Consider the following 24,227-nt stretch of genomic DNA (forward strand, 5'->3'; position numbering starts at 1 on the left):
GGGATCAGCAGGTGTGTACAGAAGACCATTGTTCTTTTCCCCCTCGTGCTATAAAATACAGCAACCCTTTAGCAAGAATTTTTCTTCATAAAAAGTGTATCTTACAGTCAGAAATACATGGTAACTAGCTGTAGTATCTGGCGTGGCCCGGGATAATGACTCTCTCTCTCTTCCACGCTCCTTCTTTATTAATCACCCTCTCTCCCACTCTCTCTTTTTCTCTCTCTCACACTCACCATAGAAATCATATTACCTCACACATAAGCTTCTTATACTAAGAATGTCCTTCATTGCCTATAGCAACCAACCACAGCTCCTATTAATGACCTGTAGCAAAATAGAAGCACAGCTGTGATTGGTTGCTATAGTCCACCTGATAAATATCCAGGCTGTCAAAACAGTGAATATATTACCTCAAACATCCAAACAGTTTCTGTGTGTGCCTGTTTCTGTGTGCGTGTAAGTCTCTTTCTGTGTGCCTCTGTCTGTCCATGTATCTCTTTCTGTGTGTGTGTGTCTGTGTGTGGGTCACTCTGTAGGTTTGTGTGTGTGGGTCTCTCTGTGTCTCTTTATCTGTCCATAATAGGAGTCTATAATAACAGATCCGATCCCAGCTCCATCGACTTTAATGTAAGCAGGTTTTTTGGAGAATAACTAAAGCATGGGGTTAAATTTTCCCCTCAAAACATAGTCTATGACGTTCCCTGAGTCAAATGAGGCGTCTGTGCAAAATATTGTGATTGTAAATGCAACAGTGCTAATTCCTTTAGTGGACAGACACACACACACACACACATAAATACAATCAGCTTTATATATTAGACTAGCTGTAGTACCCGGCGTTGCCCGGGCTAGTGACCGTCTCTCTCACTCTCCCTCCCTGTCTGACTGTGTCTCCGTGTCTATCTCAGTCTCCTTTAGTGGACATACATACACACCCATACACGTACATACAGTGCTGGCCAAAAGTATTGGCACCCCTGCAATTCTGTCAGATAATACTCTGTTTCTTCCTGAAAATGATTGCAATCACACATTTTTTGGTATTATCATCTTCATTTATTTTGCTTGCAATGAAAAACCACAAAAAAGAATGAACCAAAAATCAAATCATTGATCATTTCACATAAAACTCTAAAAATGGCCCGGACAAAAGTATTGGCACCCTCAGCCTAATGCTTGGTTGCACAACCTTTAGCCAAAATAACTGAAAACAACCGCTTCCGGTAACCATCAATGAGTTTCTTACAATGCTCTGCTGGAATTTTAGACCATTCTTCTTTGGTAAACTGCTCCAGCCCCCCGAGATGTGAAGGGTGCTGTCTCCAAACTGCCATTTTGAGATCTCTCCACAAGTGTTCTATGGGATTGAGGTCTAGACTCATTGCTGGCCACTTTAGAAGTCTCCAGTGCTTTCTCTCAAACCATTTTCTAGTGCTTTTTGAAGTGTGTTTTGGGTCATTGTCCTGCTGGAAGACCCATGACCTCTGAGGGAGACCCAGCTTTCTCACACTGGGCCCTACATTATGCTGCAAAATTTGTTGGTAGTCTTCAGACTTCATAATACCATGCACACGGTCAAGCAGTCCAGTGGCAGAGGCAGCAAAGCAACCCCAAAACATCAGGGAACCTCCGCCATGTTTGACTGTAGGGACCGTGTTCTTTTCTTTGAATGCCTCTTTTTTTTTTCCTTAAACTCTATGTTGATGCCTTTTCCCAAAAAAGCCAGGCTAGAGTTTGCCAAAACTTACCTGAGAAAGCCTAAAACGTTTTGGAAAAATGTTCTCTGGTCAGATGAGACAAAAGTAGAGCTGATTTTTGGTTCATTCTTTTTTGTGTTTTTTCATTGCAAGCAAAATAAATGAAGATAATAATACCAAAAAAATGTGTGATTGCAATCATTTTCAGGAAGAAACAAAGTATTATCTGACAGAATTGCAGGGGTGCCAATACTTTTGGCCAGCACTGTATATACATACACACACACACTTAGACTCAACTTTATATATTACATAGCAGTTATTGTAAAATGATTCGGTTGTTTTTTTTCTATAAAGAACACATGACAATCTTTTATTGATGCTGCTTTGTTCATCCCGCTGTATATATAAGCAGCGCATGTGTAAGACAGTGTCATACATATAACCTTTAACTCAATTTGATTGCAATCAATGTGGCCTCTCAGGTTTCAGGACTTTTTCCACATATGAAAAACCTTTAAGTCCTTTCTTCTCAAATCACAAACTGCATCGAGAGCGCTGGCATTTCCCATCCTGTACAGAACAGCAGCACAGCTCGCGTCTCTGCACATGCGCCTTACCCGGTTGGCAGTCTCCGCTAGTGAGCGAACAAGGAGTGACCCCCTTTAGTAATACTTCTGGCAGTGGAGGGATGGTTCTACATCATGTATGTGTTCTTTGATGTCTAAGGAGATGGGACTGATAGTCAAACTGTTTGCCGCACTGATTGCACTTATGAGGCTTCACTCCGGTGTGTTTCCTCTGATGGACAAGAAGCCGAGACCTGTAGTTAAAGTCCTTCCCGCATTCTTCACATTTATGAGGCTTATCCCCGTAGTGCGTTCTCTGGTGGATGAGTAGTCGAGATCTGTACTCGAACTCTCTCCCGCAATCATGGCAGCGATGCGGCTTGTCTAGAGAATGATTCTTCATATGCTCAGCCAAGGAGGGCTCCGAGATAAAGCTTCTTCCGCATTCGCCGCAGATATAAGGAATCAAGGAATCTTCATGTAAAGTAATGCACGACTGGTAAGCAAAGTCATTCTGAAATTCACCCAGATGTTCCTCATCTATGGGTTCGTATTCGAGGTAGTCATTCTTGGAAACCAGGTCTTGTTTTCGACCTTTTTTCTTAACAATATGGACATTCTCCCATGACGCAGCATTTTCGGGGAGGAAGTTATCTCCCAGAGGGAACACTTTCTGTGTATCCGAGGCCGCATTAGAGAGAAGGTTCACCATGTCGTAAGCGTCGCTGAAGAAATGATTAGTGAAATCTTCTCTAGGGAACTCTTGAGACACACCGGTGGTTTGTAAATTTTCTCCTTCTAGGCATGAGGCTTCTTGGGATTCTTCTAAAGTCCCCCCAACCATAGAATAATCTAGAATACAAAGAAAAAAAGTAAATTATTTGTGCAATAAAGTGAGCTCCACTTTGGTCAACGTGTTACAAAACATCACTGACAATAAGCGGATCAGAAAATGTCATGCTGAAGAAAGCCAAGTACTAAGATGTGATGTGTGGGTGAACTTGCCAGTAAAGTCGTCCGGTCACAGAAGATGTGTAGTGGCTGGAGGACAATCACACATTTGATTGCTGGTACAAAATGTGGTAACAATCAACAAGCCAGATCAGGGGATTTAAGGGTTACTACATTCCGAACAATTTATCACCAGTCCACATGATTGTGAATAACTGTCAGATCGGTAAGGGGCTAACCGCTGGGACCCAAGGACTAAGTGAGTCAGTTCCAACCACTTGCAACCCCATGGCTATGCGAGTCAGTCCCACCTGCTCGGACCCCATGGCTATGGGAGTCAGTCCCAACCACTCGGGACTCCATGGTTATGCAAGTCAGTCCTAACTGCTCACACCCCATGGTGTCCCAGCTCGCTTGGACCCCATGGGTATGCGAGTCAGTCCTAACCGCTTGGAGCCCATGCTATGTGAATCAGTCCCAACCACTAGGACCCCATGGGTATGCGAGTCAGTCCCAACCGCTCGGACCCCCTGGTTGGGTACCACTGCTCCATTGTTGGCATATCTATGTTATATACAGTATCTGCAGCACCTGTAACATCAATGATTTCCTCTTCTCCTTCGCTTTCCTTCAAAGTCTCCTCTATTTCTTGAATACTTAGAGTGTTACCGTTAGCATCACCTGTGAATATACAGTTTGGTGCTGAACATGCGAGTTTCATACATTTTATTTTTCAAATTTGTAATTTTTACGTTTGATTTCACTTTTTATTTCCATTCCAAACTTTTATTATAGTTCATAAAACAAAGAAAAATGGACATACCGTATTTTTCGCTTTATAAGACGCACTTTTGTTCACCCAAATTTTGGGGGAAAGTAGGGGGTGCGTCTTATAAGCCGAATATACGGGGGGGGGGGGTGTGTATATATATATATATATATATATATATATATATATATATATATATATATATATATATATATATATATATATATATATATATATGTACACTGCAGCGTCCAGGGGAGGTGGGGGCAGCAGCTCTGGAGCACAGGGGAACGCAGCCTTTGATCTCCTGCACCCGCTCATATAATATGCACAGCCGCTGTCCATCTCCAATGGTGCTGAAATCGCTCGCAGTGATGGGCTGGGGAGCGGTGCATATTATATGAGCCTGCGCCCCCCTGTGATCGCACATGCCCACCCCTGTGTTAGATTTGGCCCCCAGGCTGCTGCTCATTCTAAAATAAAAAAGCTTTACTTACCCCTGCAGCGTTTCTCCCCGTGTCCCTGCTTCCACTGTGATCAGGCAGAGAGCTCAGGCTGCTGTGCCGATCACATGACCGCACTGACAACCAGGAAGTGGAAGAACAGAAGCACGGAGCAGACAGGAGGGAGCTCGGCGCTGGAGGAGGTAAGGAAAGAGGGTTTTATTTTACTATGGGCAGCAGCCTAGGGGCCATATCTGACACAGGGGGACTTGTGCGATCTATAGGGGCCATGGGCAGCACTATGGGGGCCATATCTGACACAGGGGGACTTGTGCGATCTATAGGGGCCATGGGCAGCACTATGGGGGCGATATCTGACACAGGGGGACTTGTGCGATCTATATAGGGGCCATGGGCAGCACTATGGGGGCGATATCTGACACAGGGGGACTTGTGCGATCTATATAGGGGCCATGGGCAGCACTATGGGGGCCATATCTGACACAGGGGGACTTGTGCGATCTATAGGGGCCATGGGCAGCACTATGGGGGCGATATCTGACACAGGGGGACTTGTGCGATCTATATAGGGGCCATGGGCAGCACTATGGGGGCGATATCTGACACAGGGGGACTTGTGCGATCTATATAGGGGCCATGGGCAGCACTATGGGGGCCATATCTGACACAGGGGGACTTGTGCGATCTATAGGGGCCATGGGCAGCACTATGGGGGCGATATCTGACACAGGGGGACTTGTGCGATCTATAGGGGCCATGGGCAGCACTATGGGGGCGATATCTGACACAGGGGGACTTGTGCGATCTATAGGGGCCATGGGCAGCACTATGGGGGCCATATCTGACACAGGGGGACTCGTGCGATCTATATAGGGGCCATGGGCAGCACTATGGGGGCCATATCTGACACAGGGGGACTTGTGCGATCTATAGGGGCCATGGGCAGCACTATGGGGGCGATATCTGACACAGGGGGACTTGTGCGATCTATATAGGGGCCATGGGCAGCACTATGGGGGCGATATCTGACACAGGGGGACTTGTGCGATCTATATAGGGGCCATGGGCAGCACTATGGGGGCGATATCTGACACAGGGGGACTTGTGCGATCTATATAGGGGCCATGGGCAGCACTATGGGGGCGATATCTGACACAGGGGGACTTGTGCGATCTATATAGGGGCCATGGGCAGCACTATGGGGGCGATATCTGACACAGGGGGACTTGTGCGATCTATATAGGGGCCATGGGCAGCACTATGGGGGCGATATCTGACACAGGGGGACTTGTGCGACCTATATAGGGGCCATGGGCAGCACTATGGGGGCGATATCTGACACAGGAGGACTTGTGCGATCTATAGGGGCCATGGGCAGCACTATGGGGGCAATATCTGACACAGGGGGACTTGTGCGATCTATAGGGGCCATGGGCAGCACTATGGGGGCGATATCTGACACAGGGGGACTTGTGCGATCTATAGGGGCCATGGGCAGCACTATGGGGGCCATATCTGACACAGGGGGACTCGTGCGATCTATATAGGGGCCATGGGCAGCACTATGGGGGCCATATCTGACACGGGGACTTGTGCGATCTATAGGGGCCATGGGCAGCACTATGGGGGCCATATCTGACACAGGGGGACTTGTGCGATCTATAGGGGCCATGGGCAGCACTATGGGGGCGATATCTGACACAGGGGGACTTGTGCGATCTATAGGGGCGATATCTGACACAGGGGGACTTGTGCGATCTATATAGGGGCCATGGGCAGCACTATGGGGGCGATATCTGACACAGGGGGACTTGTGCGATCTATATAGGGGCCATGGGAAGCACTATGGGGGCGATATCTAACACAGGGGGACTTGTGCGATCTATAGGGGCCATGGGCAGCAGCATGTGGGCGTTATCTAACACGGTAACGTGTGCAATCCATAGGGGACCATAGGCAGCACAGGGGAACGTGTGCCATCACAAGGGGGCTATATTCAATATAAGGGGGCCATATCCAGATTAAGGGGGCTATTTTTAGGATGGGGGGCTATGAGGGACATATACCCTATATGATTTGTTAGAGGGACACTGGCATTATAAGATGGACCCCATTTAACATTAAAAAAAAAAAATTCTCTTTTCCTTCACCAAATTTGGGGGTGCGTCTTATAATCAGGTGCGTCTTATAAAGCGAAAAATACGGTATATTACTTTGAGAAACTTCCCAAACTCAATAATTAATAATTTACAAAGCCATCATCGTCAAAGCTGTAGCAACACTGAATCAAACCTTAAGGCTATGTGCGCACTAGACGTTTTAGCACTTCTCCAAAACGCAAAAATCGCACAAAGACACACCCGCGGCAGAAACGCAGCGGTAAAGACACACCGCGTTTGTGCATTTGTGCGCTTTTGACTGCATTTTTGCTTTGTTTTTGATCACTGCGTTTTGCTGCGTTTTTCCAACGCATTGCATGGGTGAACAAAGCAGTAAAACGCAGGAAAGAATTGACATGTCCATTTTTTTAGCTCCAAAATGAGGCTACAAAAAAAGTTGTGTGAGGACAGCAAAAATGAAAAATCATAGACTTTGCTGCGGAAGCCTTACAAGTCGTTAAACCTCCAGACTAAAGCGGGCACGCTACGACATCGCTAGCAATTGCTAGCGATATCGAGCGTGTAAGCACCCGCCCCCGTCGTGCATGCGATATCGTGTGTTCGCTGACGTAGCGAACATTATCGCTGGTCGTTGTCGTCGCTGTGACTGCCGAAAAATCCCTCCCTCAAGGGGGAGGGACGTTCGGCATCACAGCGACATCACTAAGCGGCCGGCCAATCAAAGCGGAGGGGCGGAGATGAGCGGGATGTAACATCCCGCCCACCTCCTTCCTTCCGCATTGCGGCCGGCGGCAGGTAAGGAGACGTTCCTCGCTCCTGCGGTGTCACACACAGCGATGTGTGCTGCCGCAGGAGCGACGAACAACATCGATAATCAAACATTACCGATTTTTGGAACAACCTCTCCATGGTGAATGATTTTCACCATTTTTGAGGTCGCTGGTCAGTGTCACACGCTGCGATATCGTTAATGACGCCGGATGTGCGTCACTAACAACGTGACCCCGACGATAAAACATTAACGATATTGTAGCGTGTAAAGCCCCCTTAAGACACGTCATATTAAGTGATATGAGACAAGCACAATTCTGACTTGTTACATATCTCGCTTCCTAGTTGTCACTTAGGCAAAAACTTCAGTCGTGCTGTTCGGTCACAACATACTGATGACTTATCCTTAGCATGGATCATCAAAGGCAAATTGATGGAGGTCTCACACCCAGCACCCCCATAGATCAGCTGTTAGAAGCTTTGGCAGCGGCTGGATGTAAACATTCATTGTTGCTGCACTTCACTGCTCCATTCAATGTGTAGTGGTTGCTGCTGAGGTCTGCAGATCAGTGGTTCGAGTATTGCACAAACTGTTCTGCAGCGACCTCTACCCATTTAATCCGGCCATTGATGCAGCAGATTTAGTATTGCTGACCTGTCCTGAGGTTGTATACACCACGTGCTTCTATGTCTTCTGTAAAAAGTTAAAAGGGAACCTGTCACCAGTTTTGGGGCCTTAAGCTGCAGCCACCATCACTAGGCTCTTATATATACAGCATTCTAGCATGCTGTATATAAGAGCCCAGGCCGCTGTGTAGAACATAAAAATCAATTTATAATACTCACCTAAACGGTCGTTGCGGTGGAGTTGGGTCATATAGGTGTCTTTGTTCCCCGGTGTCGGCGCCTCCACTTTCGGCCATCTTTGTCTTCTGAAGCTGGGGTGCATGACGCGTTCTACGTCATCCACACACGCCGGCATTGAGGTCCTGTGTAGGCGTACTTTGATCTACCCTGAGCAGGGCAGGTCAAAGTATTGTAGTGCGCATGCGAGGGACCGGCAAGTGTGTATGACGTCGGACGCGTCATGCACACTGCCTTCAGAAGGAGGACGAAGATGGCCGAAAGAGGAGGCACTGACACCGGAGAACAAAGACGCTCATATGGCCTAATTCCACCGCAACGACCGTTTAGGTGAGTATTATAAAGTGATTTTTACGTTTTACACAGTGGCCTGGGCTCTTATATACAGCATGTTAGTATACTGTATATAAGAGCCCAGTGGTGGTGGCCACAGTTTATAGGCCCCAAATCTGGTGACAGGTTCCCTTTAATATCTTGTTACTCACCAGGAAGAGTCTCAGCTGATAGTTGTGGAGGCTCAGGGATCTCTGTATGTCCTTCATCCTCTGCTCCATCCTTCATTGATGCAGAGTCTGAGTCTTCTTCCTCCCACTCTGCAAACAGAAAGCAAACACCAAGGCCCGGTAATTTATCATTTCTGGATGTTTTTAGACTATCTAGAGAGACAGCTTGAGGAGAATGTCTAAGTTGAGCCAATTTAACCTTTCTTGTGATCTTTGTAATGGGCAAACCCTCCTAGACGTTCCTCCATTGGGGGCACACCAATCTAATATGCTCATAGGTGAGGTCCAAATAGCCCCCAAACGAATGGCAGTGGCAATGACTGTGATGTATTGTTTGCAGGGCATTTATGGACATTGTGAAAGAGAAGGCAAATTCAGTTTGCCGGTTGTGGTGCCGTAGAGGAAACCTGATCTGCGAAACAACCTGATATGGCGATCACCATACATTGGCTCTCCAGCTGCTGATGAACTACAACTACTAGGATGCCCTCAGCTATGTGCTGGTGTAATGAACTTGTGAAGATGAATTACCTGAGCTCGCATTGGATGGCACTCTTATGGCACTGATGGACGACGGGTGATTTTTGTTCATCACGTCCTTATAAAGGTCCTGGTGTTCCTCGATATAGTCCCATTCATCCATTGAGAAATAGATTGAGACGTCTCCACATTTTATCGGCACCTGTAACAGTAGAGGAAAAATAAATAAAGGGGTATTGCAAGGATTAAAGGGTTTTGATCACCCTTAATTTTCAGGGAACTCTCAGTTTCCTGAAACTCTCCTGCGTGATTGACAATTAGGATCATCTTCATCATTGTGCTCTTTGATGCTCTTATTATGGCAGCCTTGCCTCCGCAACATCAGAGGAATGCAGAGGCCCTGAAGCTGGCTGAGATAAGGAGCTAACAGCGAAAATCTGGTGATCCCAGCCAGCTTCACTGCAGCGCTTACAAGCTCAACAGACAACAGCTTGTAAGCCCTGAGAATGTCCGGCCACTGCTGCTATAGTACTGGGGTGGTCAGTGACCTAAACGTATAATTGTCAGGAGAAGAGGTGCTTAAAGGGGTGGTTCATCCATGTTTTTTATTTTCTAGATCGATATTATATTGAGAAACAATGTTTCTCTCAAATATCTTATGTTGGCAATAGTGCCTGTGAGAGGCGCTATTGCAGACTGCTGTTCCCCGCTCCGTTACCCTTGACCTCCATGACCTCGGGGATCCGGTGACGTCCCGTCAAGTTCCTGATACCACGGCCGGCCGCAGTGTCCGCGAGTAATGGGCTGTGGTCCACTACTCAGCATTAGTGGCCACATTGATGTAAAGCTCATAGAGAAGGCTTTTCTCAAATACCTTGTGTTGTCAATTCTGCCTGTGAGCGACGCTATTGTGGACCACTCATCCCCATCACATGACCCCTGGGCTCTGAGACGTCTGAGATCTGGTGAGGTCACGTCAACTTCCAGTTGACCTGACATCACCGAGGTGACCCCAGTCTTCCTGAGTGACTGCTGGGCTGTGGGCAGAGTTTCTCCGCTCGTCATAGCCCAGCATCAAAGGAGAGAGCGCGAGAGATGCTGGGCTGTGATGTGCAGTGAAACGTCGCCCACAGCTCAGTCACTCAGGAAGACTGGGGCCAGCTGCGTTTATGTCGGGTCAACTGGAAGTTGACGTGACATCACCAGATCTCAGAGGTCATGGAGCCCGGGGAGGGGGGGGGGGGTGTCACGTGATGGGGATGAGTGGTCCGCAAACGCACCGCTCAGAGGCAGAATTGACTATACAAGGTATTGGAGAAAAGCCTTATGATTACAATGTGGCCACTATGCTGTGTAGTTGACAAACCCTTTAAGTAAAAGTGGGTCCCATTCCTGGCACAGTTTGCTTAACCATTCACCCCACAAAGAGGTGAGGGTCCCAGAAAGCTGAGATTTAAAGGGTATGTTCCCATATTCATTTTCAAGCTTGAAAATGCATTGCATATTACATCCGCTGCCCAGGCAAGAGGAGATTTTCCAAAATCCTATCCAAACACTGCAGAAAAAAAAAAAAAAAAAAAAAATCTTCAGCAGAAACTGAACGGCGTTATGAATTGCAATGCGCAAAAAAAAGTGCAGGAAATGCTATTTCTCCATGGATATGTCCCATGTGACTATAGACAAAAATGAGAATTTTGTTACTTACCGTAAATTCTTTTTCTTATAGTTCCGTATTGGGAGACCCAGACCATGGGTGTATAGCTTCTGCCTCCGGAGGACACACAAGTACTACACTTAAAAGTGTAGCTCCTCCCTCTGAGCCTATACACCCCCTGGTGAGCCAGTCCCAGCCAGTTTAGTGCAAAAGCTGAAGGAGAATAGCCACCCACAAGTAGAACCGAGCAAGAACCGGAACAACCGGAGACTCTGTCCACGACAACAGCCGGTGATAACACACGGAACAAGAAAATTGCCAACAGGCAACAGGGAGGGAGCTGGGTCTCCCAATACGGAACTATAAGAAAAAGAATTTACGGTAAGTAAACAAAATTCTCTTTTTCTTTATCGTTCCTTTGGGAGACCCAGACCATGGGACGTTCCAAAGCTGTCCCTGGGTGGGAATAAACAGAAAAAACTAAGAAGTAGGCGGAGCCTAACTTCACAAGTGGGCAACAGCCGCCTGAAGGATGCGTCTGCCCAAGCTCGCATCTGCCAAAGCATGAGCATGCACTTGGTAGTGCTTCGAAAAGGTATGCAGGCTAGTCCAAGTGGCAGCCTGACAGACTTGTTGAACCGTAGCCTGGTGCCTAAAAGCCCAAGAGGCACCGACAGCTCTGGTCGAGTGTGCTTTGATCCCCGGCGGGGGAGGCACCTGAGTACTCTGGTAAGCGTCCGAAATGGTCGATCTAATCCAACGGGCCAAGGTCGGCTTAGAAGCAGAGAGACCCTTGCGCCGCCCTGTGGTTAGCACAAAAAGAGAGGTGCCCCGCCTAAGCGCAGCGGTGCGAGCCACATAAATCCGGAGAGCACGCACCAGATCTAGAGTATGCAGCGCTTTCTCAAAGCGATGAACAGGGGCCGGACAGAAGGAAGGCAAGGAAATATCCTGGTTAAGGTGGATGGGAGAGACCACCTTAGGAAGAAAGTCCGGGGTCGGACGGAGAACTACCTTGTCTTGGTGAAAAACCAAAAAAGGTGACTCCGAGGAGAGCGCAGCCAAATCAGAAACTCTCCTGAGAGAAGTTATGGCAACTAGAAAGGCCACCTTTTGAGAAAGACGATACAAAGAAACCTCCCTAAGAGGCTCAAAGGGGGGTTTCTGCAATACCGTGAGGACCAAGTTAAGGTCCCAGGGGTCCAAGAGCCGCCGATAAGGCGGAATGATGTGAGACGCACCTTGCATGAAAGTGTGGATCTGAGCCAGCCGGGCGAGACGCCGCTGGAACAGCACTGATAGAGCTGAGACTTGTCCCTTGAGAGAGTTGAGGGACAGTACTAGCTGCAGACTGGACTGTAAAAAAGACAGAAGGGTCGGCAACGAGAATGGCCAAGGAGAATGGCCGGAAGAGCGACACCAGGACAGGAAAATTTTCCAAGTCCTGTGATAGATCTTGACGGAGGAAGACTTACGGGCCCGAGTCATAGTGGAGATGACTTCAGGAGGAATACCAGAAGCCATCAAAATCCAGGACTCAAGAGCCACGCCGTCAATTTGAGTGCCGCAGAATTCGGGCGGAAAAACGGACCTTGCGAGAGCAGGTCTGGAAGGTCCGGAAGATGCCACGGCATCTCCACGGACAGTTGGAGCAGGTCCGGATACCAAGCTCGCCTGGGCCAGTCCGGTGCAATGAGGATGACTCGACGGCCCTCCATTCTGATCTTGCGCAGGACTCTGGGCAAGAGAGCTAGAGGGGGAAACACGTAGGACAGACGAAACTGGGACCAGTCTTGAACCAGAGCGTCAGCGGCGAAGGCCTGAGGATCGTGGGAGCGAGCCACGTAAACCGGAACCTTGTTGTTGTGACGGGATGCCATTAGGTCCACGTCCGGAGTGCCCCACTTGCGGCAGATTGACTGAAACACTGCCGGGTGCAGGGACCACTCGCCACCGTCCACGGATTGACGGCTGAGATAATCTGCCTCCCAGTTTTCTACGCCAGGGATGTGGACTGCGGATATGGTGGACTTGGAGTCCTCCGCCCATTGAAGAATGCGTTGGACCTCCAACATTGCCAGGCGGCTGCGTGTCCCGCCTTGGTGATTGATGTAGGCAACCGCTGTCGCGTTGTCTGACTGGACTCGAATGTGCCTGCCCGCCAACAGGTGGTGAAAGGCTAGGAGAGCTAGAAGCACAGCTCTGGTTTCCAGCACATTGATTAAAAGGGCTGACTCGGACGGAGTCCAAGTACCCTGAGCTCTGTGGTGGAGATGTACCGCTCCCCAGCCGGATAGGCTGGCATCCGTGGTGAGAATCACCCAGGACGGAGCCAGGAAGGAGCGCCCTTGGGACAGGGAGAGGGGTCGAAGCCACCACTGAAGAGAGCTCCTGGTCCGTTGCGACAGAGCCACTAACCTCTGTAAGGAGGAAGGCCGCTTGTCCCAACAGCGGAGAATGTCCAGCTGCAGAGGACGCAGATGGAACTGGGCAAAGGGAACCGCCTCCATGGAAGCCACCATTTGACCCAGCACCTGCATCAGGCGCCTGAGGGAATAACGGCGGGGCCTCAGGAGAGAGCGCACCGCTAGCCGGAGAGACTGCTGTTTGATTAAGGGCAACTTCACAAGTGCCAGCAAAGTCTCGAACTGCATCCCTAGGTACGTGAGACTCTGGGTCGGAGTCAGAGTGGATTTGGGAAGATTGACAATCCACCCGAATTGGGCTAGGGTGGCGAGAGTGAGCGAAACACTCCGCTGACAGTCTGCGCTGGATGGACCCTTGACCAGAAGGTCGTCCAGATAAGGAAGCACTGCTAACCCCTGGAGGTGCAGGACCGCAATCACTGCCGCCATGACCTTGGTGAATACCCGAGGGGCCGTGGCTAACCCGAAGGGGAGAGCCACGAAATGGAAATGATCCTCTCCTATCGCAAAACGTAACCAACGCTGATGTGACACTGCGATTGGCACATGTAGATAGGCATCTCTGATGTCGATGGACGCTAGGAACTCCCCTTGGGTCATAGAGGCAATGACTGATCGCAGAGACTCCATGCGAAAATGCCGCACCCGGACATGCTTGTTGAGAAGCTTGAGATCCAGGATGGGCCGGAAGGTACCGTCCTTTTTTGGAACTAGGAAGAGATTTGAGTAAAAACCTCTGAACCGTTCCTGAGCGGGAACTGGGACAATCACTCCGTTTGCCTGCAAGGACGCCACGGCCTGCGAGAAGGCGGCGGCCTTGGAGCAGGGGGGAGTTGAGAGAAAAAATCTGTTTGGAGGGCTGGAAGAGAATTCTATCCTCCTATAAAAGAGCGGGAACTGGAGGGCTATAGAGACCTGCCGGGAAGGAGGGACGCCCCAGAAGTGGGGAGTGTCCCTCCCGTGTAGAACGGCCGCCGGGAGGAGCCGAACCTGTCCCTCTGCATGAGTGACATGCGAGGGCAGGAAAACGAAACTAGGCCTCCGGCGAAGCCGGGGCCTAAATTTAAGCGGCGAGGCCGACAAGCAGGCACCATCGGCGCGGTCTCGGGCAAAAGCTGGAGAACCCGCCGGAAAAGTTAAAAACAATCACATACAGCATACTCTCCCCTTACAATAAAGAACCGGGACCCCCAACATAAACGTCTCAGGTACTTAGCTGCTGAGACGCAGGGCCATGTCCCTGGGAATGAGTGCTCCGGTCCAACAGAATCCTCAAGGGGCTGTGGATGAAGACCGGACTCCTGCCAGGCATGGAGACCGTGCTGGCTCCCACTTCAAGCCAGAGCCCAGAAGGGATGGTGAAGGAGCGCGGCATGTAAGGCTGCAGCCTTGTAAATCAACCTTAACAACACCGCCGACACAGTGGGGTGAGAAGGGACATGCCGGGAGTCCAGACATGGACCCGCTTTTCTTCAAACTCTTTCCAAAGTCAAACAATCAGAGGAGAATGCATGTGTGGATGTATGACCTCCTGAACACAAAGCGATAAACTGGCTAGGACTGGCTAGCAGGGGGTGTATAAGCTCAGAGGGAGGAGCTACACTTTTAAGTGTAGTACTTTGTGTGTCCTCCGGAGGCAGAAGCTAAACACCCATGGTCTGGGTCTCCCAAAGGAACGATAAAGAAAAAGACTGACTGCACTCACCAAACTGATGTGTGAACAGGTGCATAACTGAACATGACATAAAATACAAAAAAAGACAGTTACACTCTGATAATGCTAAAGTATGGAAACCATGAATGTGTGAACATGGACCTGTATCACTGCTAAGGAAAATATAAGAAAAATGATATATTTAGCATATATAAATGGCCATTTGTATATCTGCCCAGTTGCCCCTTCACGGCATATCTCATAACTGGGTCCCTAACACTATGCTGAAGCCTCTCTCTGGGTTAAAAACCTCCTGTGTATGGGCACGTAGGAACCTGCTATATAGGATAAGATTACCTGTGGCTACTGGGGGAGGGGTGCACGGTCAGAAGGTATGACCCTCTTAAGGCTGGTTTCACACATCCAGCTTTTTGCCGGATTGCCGGATGCGGCGCACGCCAGTACACTGTATACAGTACAATGGCAGCGCCGCAACTTCTGGGTCACATGCTCCGGTCACATGACAGCATGTGACCGGCGCTTGTCGCGATGCCATTGTACTGTATACAGTGTACTGGGGCCGCCGCATAAGGCAATCCGGCAAAAAGCCATATATGTGAAACCGGCCTAAGGCTGCTTTCACACTACGTTTTTTTAACATCAGTCATGAACGTTTTTTTAATGCAAAAACGGATCCAGTGCAAATGCGTTTTCATTTCAATGCATTTGCAATGGACTCGCGTCAACATGCGTTCAAATGCGTTTGCGTGCGTTATAGTGAGGATTCAGCGACTTGCAGTTTTTGAACTTTTTTCAAAAACGCTACATGTAGCGTTTTTGAGCTGCGTCCAAATACTGCAAATTGCTGGATCCTGACTATACTGCACGCAAACGTATGTGAACGCTGGCATGCTGACAGACAGGATCCTGCTTGCTCTACTGAGCATGCCCAGAAGCCAGCCTGGCGTGATCAGTCCCTCTCTCCACCTCCCTCCCCCTCTCTCCACTCTCCCCCGCCTGAGAGCAGAGGACGCTCGTAACCAAGGTAAACATCGGGTAACCGCGGTCTTAGTTACCCAAGGTGTATCTTGGTTACGTGTCCAGGGAGCAGGCAGCCGGCTCCTAGCAGCTGCAGACGCTCATAACCAATGTAAATATTGGGTATCCAAGCAAGTTACCCGATGTTTACCTCTGTTACCAGCATCCGCAGCTGTCAGATGTCAGTCTATCACGTTCAGTTCCCCTCACTCCCGATCACATGACTCCAATGCCCGCCCATAAACTTAAAGTGACAGGATCCTGCAAAATAACACATGCGTTTTTCTTTGCAAAAACAGGATCCGCTTTTGCAGCAAAAAAACGTTCATGACGCATGTTAAAAAAACGTAGTGTGAAAGCAGCCTATTATAGACAAAAAAGACTGACTGCACTCACCAAACTGACGTGTGAACAGGTGCATAACTGAACATGACATAAAATACAAAAAAAGACAGTTACACTCTGATAATGCTAAAGTATGGAAACCATGATCATGTGAACATGGACCTGCATCACTGCTAAGGATAATCTAAGAATAATGTAACTATATACTGCGTGCGTATCGAATACTGACCAGTTACCAATGACGGTCATCAGTACAACTCACCTCTCCAGTCAGCGGGTCTGTGGTGCTGCGGGGGGAAGTCTTCTTCATGACCACATATTCCTATATATTAAAGAGATGATACGTTAGATGGACATAATTTATCGATATTTGTACAAATTGCTTTGACAAGAGAGTTACACTTCTTACAGGAGCGAGTCTGGGACATAATATTAATAAATGTTTATTGTAAAGGGCTTCATGGACAGTGACCGAATGTGCCCGTGTTGGGTGCCACATACATATTTTTGTCTTGGCCAAGCTCTTTACGAGAATTCTCCTTCCGTTTCTTTCTATATCCAAGCTTCCCAGACATTGGGAGTTTCCTTCGTCAGAATTGTTAGAGGAATCCTATGAAATTTACTACACACAGAAGTAGTTTGCTTACATTACATGATCTACAGTGGGTACGGAAAGTATTCAGACCCCTTTCAGTTTTTCACTCACTTTCATTGCAGCTATTTGGTAAATTCAAAAAAGGGTTTTTTTTCTCACTAATGTACACTCTGCACCCCATTCCACATCTTGACAGAAAAAAACAGAAATGTAGAAATGTTTTAAACATATAAGTCTGAAATACCACATGGTCATAAGTATTCAGACCCTTTGCTCAGACACTCATATTTAAGTCCATGCTGTCCATTTCCTTGTGATCCTCCTTGAGATGGTTCTACTCCTTCATTGGAGTCCAGCTGTGTTTAATTAAACTGATAGGACTTGATGTGGAAAGGCACACACCTGTCTATATAAGACCCCACAGCTCACAGTGCATGTCAGATCAAATAAGAATCATGAGGTCAAAGGAGCTGCCCAAGAAGCTCAGAGACAGAATTGTGGCAAGGCACAGATCTGGCCAAGGTTACAAAAGGATTTCTGCAGTACAAGGTTCCTAAGAGCACAGTGGCCTCTATAATCCTTAAATGGAAGAATTTGAGACCATTAGAACTCTTCCTAGACCTGGCCGTCCAGCCAAACTGAGCAATCGTGGAAGAAGAGCCTTGGTGAGAAAGGTAAAGAAGAACCCCAAGAGCACTATGGCTGAGCTACAGAGATGCACTAGGGAGATGGGAGAAAGTTCCACAAAGTCAACTATCACTGCAGCCTCCACCAGTTGGGCCTTTATGGCAGAGTGGCCGGATGGAAGCCTCTCCTCAGTTCAAAACATATGAAGGCCCGCATAGAGTTTGCAAAAAAAAAAAAAAACAAAACACATGAAGGACTCCCAGACTATGAGAAATAAGATTCTCTGGTCTGATGAGACGAAGATAGAGGTTTCTGGTGATAATTCTAAGCGGTATGTGTGGAGAAAACCAGGCACTGCTCATCGCCTGCCCAATACAATCCCAACAGTGAAACATGGTGGTGGCAGCATCATGCTATGGGGGTGTTTTTCAGCTGCAGGGACAGGATGACTAGTTGCAACTGAAGGAAAGATGAATGCGGCTAAGTACAGAGATATCGTGGAAGAAAACCTCTTCAAAAGTACACTGGACCTCAGACCTGGCCGAAGGGTCACCTTCCAACAAGACAATGACCCTAAGCACACAGCTAAAATATCAAAGGAGTGGCTTCAGAACAACTCTGTGACCATTCTTGACCGGCCCAGCCAGAGCCCTGACCTAAACCCAATTGAGTATCTCTGGAGAGACCTGAAAATGGCATCCACCAATGTTCACCATCCAACCTGATGGAACTGGAGAGGATCTGCAAGGAAGAATGGCCGAGGAACCCCAAATCCAGGGGTGAAAAACTTGTTGCATCATTCCCAAGAATGGCTGTACAAGGTTAAAAGGGGCTCCTAGTCAATACTGAGCAAAGGGTCTGAATACTTATGACCATGGGATATTTCAGTTTTCTTGTTTAATAAATTTGCAAAAATGTCTACATTTCTGATTTTTTTTCTGTGAAGATGGAGTGCAGAGTGTACATTAATGAGAAAAAAAAATGAACTTTTATGAATTTACAAATGACTGCAATGAAACAAAGAATGAAAAATTTAAAAGGGTCTGAATACTTTCCGTGCCCACTGTATTTGGTCCTCCTGTGTCAAGACGTGGTGTGCACACAGCCATAAAGAGGTTGTCCTCTACTTTTACATTGATGGCCTCTCCTTAGGAGAGGTCATCAATGTCTAATCGGCTGGGGTTCGACACCCGGCAACCCGCTCCGATCTCCTGTTCTCGGTGCCGGCAGCCGGAAATGCTCAGCTTTGGAGCGGCCTCATCCTATGAGAGCGGCTGCGGTCGGGTACAGCACATCCCCCTCTCATTCAAATCAATAGGACGCAAATGTGCAGTACCCGGCCGCTAACAGAAGACGGAGCGGCTCCAGAACTGAGCATTTCCAGCCGCCGGCACGGAGAAAAGCTGATCGTCGAGGGTGCCTGGTGTTGGACCTTGGCCAATCAGACATTGGTGACCTATCCTAAGGGCAGGGCATCAATGTTATAGTAGTGGACAACTCCTTTAAACTGGATACCAGTATAGGGCTGTTATTTTATTCTGCACTCCCATTAGGCTGCGTTCACACATCAGTTTTTTTGCCATCAGGCGCAATCCGGCAAAAACATGAAAAAACGCATGCGTTTTTCCCCATAGACTTCTATTAGCGCCGGATGGCCTTGCGTTCCATCCGGCTTTCGCCGGATCCGGCAAAATTTGCTTGTCCGGCGGCCGGATGGAACGTTGAAGTGAACTTTTGTCTCTGGCGAAAAAATGGATCACGCCAATCCGGCGCCGGTTTTTATAATGGAAGCCTAGGGACGCCGGATCCGGCGCCATCCGTCATATGCCGAAATCCGGCGCTGGTTTCGTTTTTTTTAAACTGAGTATGCTCAGTATCAAAACGGATCCGTCAAAAAACGGAAGAAACGGATGGAAAAAACTGATGCAACGGATCTGTTTTTTTTCGACGGATCCGTTGCATTAGTTTTTTTGCCGGATTGTGTCGGATGGCAAAAAACTGATGTGTGAAAGCAGCCTTATGGGATGTTTCATGTCTATTGTTGCCTATGTGGGTATCAGCAGCCCCACTCACCTCCCCCGTCAGCAGGTAGATGATCCCCAGAGCGTGATTCAGGATCTTCTCCGTCAGCTGCTTCTTATTCATTTTCTCAATCATCACGATGACACCAGACACTGGGAACAATAAGACAAGGAGCGACTGTGATCAGATCACACCTACATCCAGCCCAAATAATACAAGACATCACTGACGAGCACTAGACAGCAGAGGAAGACCTTCTTATAGTTTCCCATACAGCTCTGGGTCAGACGGGAAATTCATCTGTTTCCAAAAACCTACTGTAGTTAACCTCTTCATGACCAGGCTATTTTTTTGTTGTTTTTTTCTCTTTTGTTTTCTTTTCCTCCTCATCTTCCCAGAGCCATACCTTTTTTTTTCCTATCAACACAGCTGTATGATGGCTTCATTTTTTGTGGGACGAGTTGTACTTTTGAATAGCAACATTCATTTTACCATGTAATTTACTAGGAAATGGGGAAAAAAAATTCCAAGTGAGGTAAAATGGTGAAGAAAAAAAAAAAAAAATCTGCCCAATTTCAGTCTTGCTGAAGCATCCCCAATCACCGATCCTCCACCAAATTTCACAGGAGGTGCAAGACACTGAGGCTTGTGCGCCTCTCCAGGTCTCCGTCTAACCATTAGATGACCAGGTGTTGGGCAAAGCTGAAAATTAGACTCATAATCTCGTGCCCGCGCTTTTCACTCTGCCTCCACCATTATGCTACTCCGCTCCTCCCATCTATTTCCTGCTCCAGAGAAAGATGGGTAAGAAGTGACGTGGGTTCATCTGGCAGAACGGTGGAGGCAGAGGGGAAAGCGCGGGTACGAGATTATGGGCGGGTACTTGCTGATGACAATCACAGCGCCGCTCATAATCTCACGCCTGCGCAATCACGTCACCAGCGGTCACACTGTGCACAGTGCTCAGTCCCGCGAGAGTGGCACGGCGCATACGCGAGGGCCTTGGGAGCACTGGGCGGCGTCCTTAGTTATGGAAATGAGCGATGGGGACGGCATAAAGCGGCAGGAGGGTTACTAACGAATGCAAGACAGCCCGCCCCCGTGTACATAAAAAAAGATATGCATACAAAAAGGTAAGACTTTATAAAGTCTTTATTTTGGTCTCAAAGGGGGCACAATAGCAACAGGAACCTTTCCAGAATGCAGCCCAGGAGCTGCAGAGGGGGAATCTTTTAGGTTTATTGCAAAATTTCTGCTGATAGGTTCCCTTTAACAATTCCACTGAAGTTTTGCAACGTCAATGAACTGCAGAGAATTCATGGCCATTGCTTGCCAAAAAGTGTTCAGTAAGCAAAATCTTCATTGTCCAATGTTACAAACCCTCAAGTACTCTGTGCTGCTAAGTCTACAAATCTGGAGGGCACTAAACTGACCAAAAATACCCCCAAAACTACCAACTACATGATATAAAACACTTCATAAGATTCTATTACCTAAATTCATCCCCCACTGGGCCAATGACAAACTTTCAGCACATGTGTAGTACTGCTACTCCCCTCCCCCCAACCTCAGGTGACAGGGCATGCTGGCACCCATAGTTCTACAGCAAGTCCTGGAAGTAACTTCGCAGACACACTGTAACAGCACAGCAGCCACACACAAAAGTGACAAAACCGTGCAGAGCTGCTTATAAATACCTTCCACGTTGTGTTTGGAGGAAGTGAAGTTTCGGAGGAGGGTTGTGTAAGATAGGAAACAAGTGGGACAAGCTCTACCAAAAGTGCATTCTGGGAAATGTAGTTTTGGAGAACTTATCTTTATGGCGTTTATGTAAAGTTTCACTACAATTCCCAGAGTGCATTTCGAAGAGGCCGCATGACTGGAGGTAGCCAATCAGGTAAGAGCTGGTCGTAGCTCGGTACTGCGGTATCTCTGTGAAACCCTGGGGGGTGGAGAGACGGGAGAGATGAACGGTTACCTATAGCAACCAAGCAGGGCCTCTGGGAAAAAAATACAAAACTTGGTTGCTATGGGCAACTCTACGTCCTCCTTATAAGTTTTCTTAAGTTGTATGAGATTACTAGAATCTCATAGGTTTTGCTGCTCCTGTAAAAGCAGCTTTTTATTAGCATGTAGTAAAACCAATAAAGAAAAACATGCAAAAACTGCAGCACAAAATGTCCTGTGTGAACAGACCCTTTACTCTAATTTATACTTTTTGCTGAATTCATTTTTTTTAGTAGAAAAAGAACATGCAAATTTTCTTACATATTTTTCGCACAAAAATGTGATTTTTTTTTTTTTAAATTCTACCCAGTTCTTTACACTTAAAAAAAAAGTGCAGAAGGGATGGTGTCATACATCTCCAGTCTCATAGCTAATGTAGAGGTCAGCTTCTGGTTTGTGGACTGGCAGAGTGGCACCAAGTTTATAAAGAGGCTTAAAGGGGCTGTCCAGTCTGAAAGGACTGTGAACTTGTGAATCCTCACATTGGAAAATCCTCACAGCGTGCAGTGTGCACAATGTCAGGATTCACAAGTCTGCAGTCACATAGAGTGACTGCAGACTTGTGAATCCTCACATTGTGCACAGTGCGTGCTGTGACGATTCTCCAGTGTCAGCGCTAGGAATGGCGGTCACGAGTATGCGATATGTATAGTGCCGGCCAGAAATCTAACTAGATGGATGCAGCCTCGCTCCTCGCTCTACACTCTGGCCAGAATCCAACTAAAGGGGATCTTACTCAACGCAAGTGTATGTTGTCACACTTGCGTTGAGTAAGATCCCCTTTAGTTGGCTTATGGCCGGAGTGTACATATCCCATACTCGCAGTCTCCTTACCACCATTCCCAGTGCTGACACTGGAGATCCTCACAGCAATCACTGTGCACAATGTGAGGATTCACAAGTCTGCAGTCACATAGAGAGACACACAGATGTACTGCAAACTTGTGAATCCTTACATTGTGCACACTGCGTGCTGTGTGGATTCTCCGATGTCAGCGCTGGGAACGGTGATCATGAGACAGCGAGTATCTGATATGTATAGTCCCAGCCAAAATCCGACTATATGGATGCAGCCTCGCTCAACACATTTGCACTGAGTGAGGCAGCTCCTTTAGTCGGAGTGTACATATTCCATACTCAGTCTCATTACTGCCATTCCCAATGCTGACACTGGAGAATCATCACAGCGCGCAGTGTGCACAATGTGAGGATTCAAAAGTCTGCAGTCACGCCCCGCTGACAGAGCAGAGCAGAAAAAGTGCTTTGTTGACATGGAGAAGCTGAATCGCTGGCAGGAGGTGTCAGTGACCACCCTGTGCTGGCAGAGATCGGTGCTGGGTAAAAGAGGCAGGTCATTAGCAAATTACCTGGCACGTTGTTAAAAAAAAAAAAATAAAAAATAAAAAAGTCCTGGACAACCCCTTTAAGGCAACCTGTCACCAGTCTTTTGACTATTAGGCTATGTTCGCACGTTGCGTTTTTTCCCGCGTTTCTGCAGCGTTTTTAGCTGCAGCGTTTTTGCGCTAAAACGCATGCGTTTTTGATTGCCAGCAAAGTCTATGGGAAAAGCAGAAATCCTGTCTGCACTTTGCTTTTTTTTCTGCAGCGTTTAATTTGCATATTTGGGGTCAAAAACCATGCTGAAAAAGAAGCAGCATGTCAGTTGTTTTGCCATTTCTGCAGCGTTTCCTTAACATTGGAGTCAATGAGAAATGGCAAAACGCAACCAAAATCACAATTCCTGCGTTTTTCATGCTTTTTACCTGCTTTTCCACTGCGTTTTTGGCTCCAAAAACGCATGCTTTTCTGGACAAAATTTAATGGGTTCTAATGTTCCTTTACACACACACAATAACCGAAAATTTAAATGTTAAAAAATTAGAAACTTCACCTATTTTCCTGATAAAATGTGCATAACCACTATTTTCTCATTAAAAATGATAATTTCCCATATAGTTTTATTAAAAGTTAATTTTATACTTTTTTTCTCTTTTTTCATTCTTTTTGACTAATTCAACTTTATTTCTCAGTGTCTTGATCTCAAAAACGCATCTGCAGAAACGCAGGTGAAAACGCAGGTAAAAAGCGCTAAAAACGCACTAAAAACGCGGTAAAAACGCATGCGTTTTTAGCGCTAAAAAATGGTCAAAAGCCATTTGGTTAAAAACCAAGGGAAGGAAAACGTGCAGAATAAACTGCAGGTACTCCGACGCAACGTGCGGACATAGCCTAAAAATGCAACAGGTGCTGCAGTTTTTGCTGCTTTTTTTGGTGAATTAGGCTATGTTCACATAGTTCATTTGTGCTTCGTTTTTTTTCATTGGTTTTATGCAAATCCATGCTAATAAAAAGCTGCTTTTTACAGTACCAGCAAAGTCTATGAGATTGCAAAAATCTCCTGCACACACACTTGCTTCTTTTTTCCTGACTAGGATGGAAAACTGCTGCATTTTTGAAAGAAGCTTTTTTTCCCCATTGAAAGCAAGGAAAATGAAAAAATGCATTTTTTTCTATTTTGTTGTGTGAATATAACTCATTTTTTAAGGCTACATGCGCATGCTACAGATTTGGTGCTGAAACTTTCTCCACTAGCCTTGTGACAGAAAAATGCAGCAAACAAACACATGCTGTTTTGGTGCATTTTTTTAATGCTTTTTTGCAGCGTTTC

At 47.2% G+C, this 24,227-nt stretch overlaps 1 protein-coding gene across 1 annotated transcript; it reads right to left on the minus strand.

Moving 5' to 3' along the window:
* Nucleotides 1–2,083: 2,083 nt before the first annotated feature.
* LOC142251157 (oocyte zinc finger protein XlCOF7.1-like) lies at nucleotides 2,084–21,298 on the minus strand. The gene is made up of 7 exons (XM_075323688.1): nucleotides 21,250–21,298; nucleotides 19,604–19,704; nucleotides 16,571–16,630; nucleotides 9,243–9,393; nucleotides 8,694–8,801; nucleotides 3,812–3,901; nucleotides 2,084–3,121 (listed from the first exon to the last, which is right to left on the minus strand). Exons 2-7 carry the CDS (start codon nucleotides 19,685–19,687, stop codon nucleotides 2,403–2,405), a joined length of 1,212 nt encoding a protein of 403 aa, XP_075179803.1. The 5' UTR covers nucleotides 19,688–19,704; nucleotides 21,250–21,298; the 3' UTR covers nucleotides 2,084–2,402.
* Between the last annotated feature and the right edge of the window lie 2,929 nt (nucleotides 21,299–24,227).

This window comes from Anomaloglossus baeobatrachus, chromosome 9, assembly GCF_048569485.1.
Source record: "Anomaloglossus baeobatrachus isolate aAnoBae1 chromosome 9, aAnoBae1.hap1, whole genome shotgun sequence".
NCBI lineage: Eukaryota > Metazoa > Chordata > Amphibia > Anura > Aromobatidae > Anomaloglossus > Anomaloglossus baeobatrachus.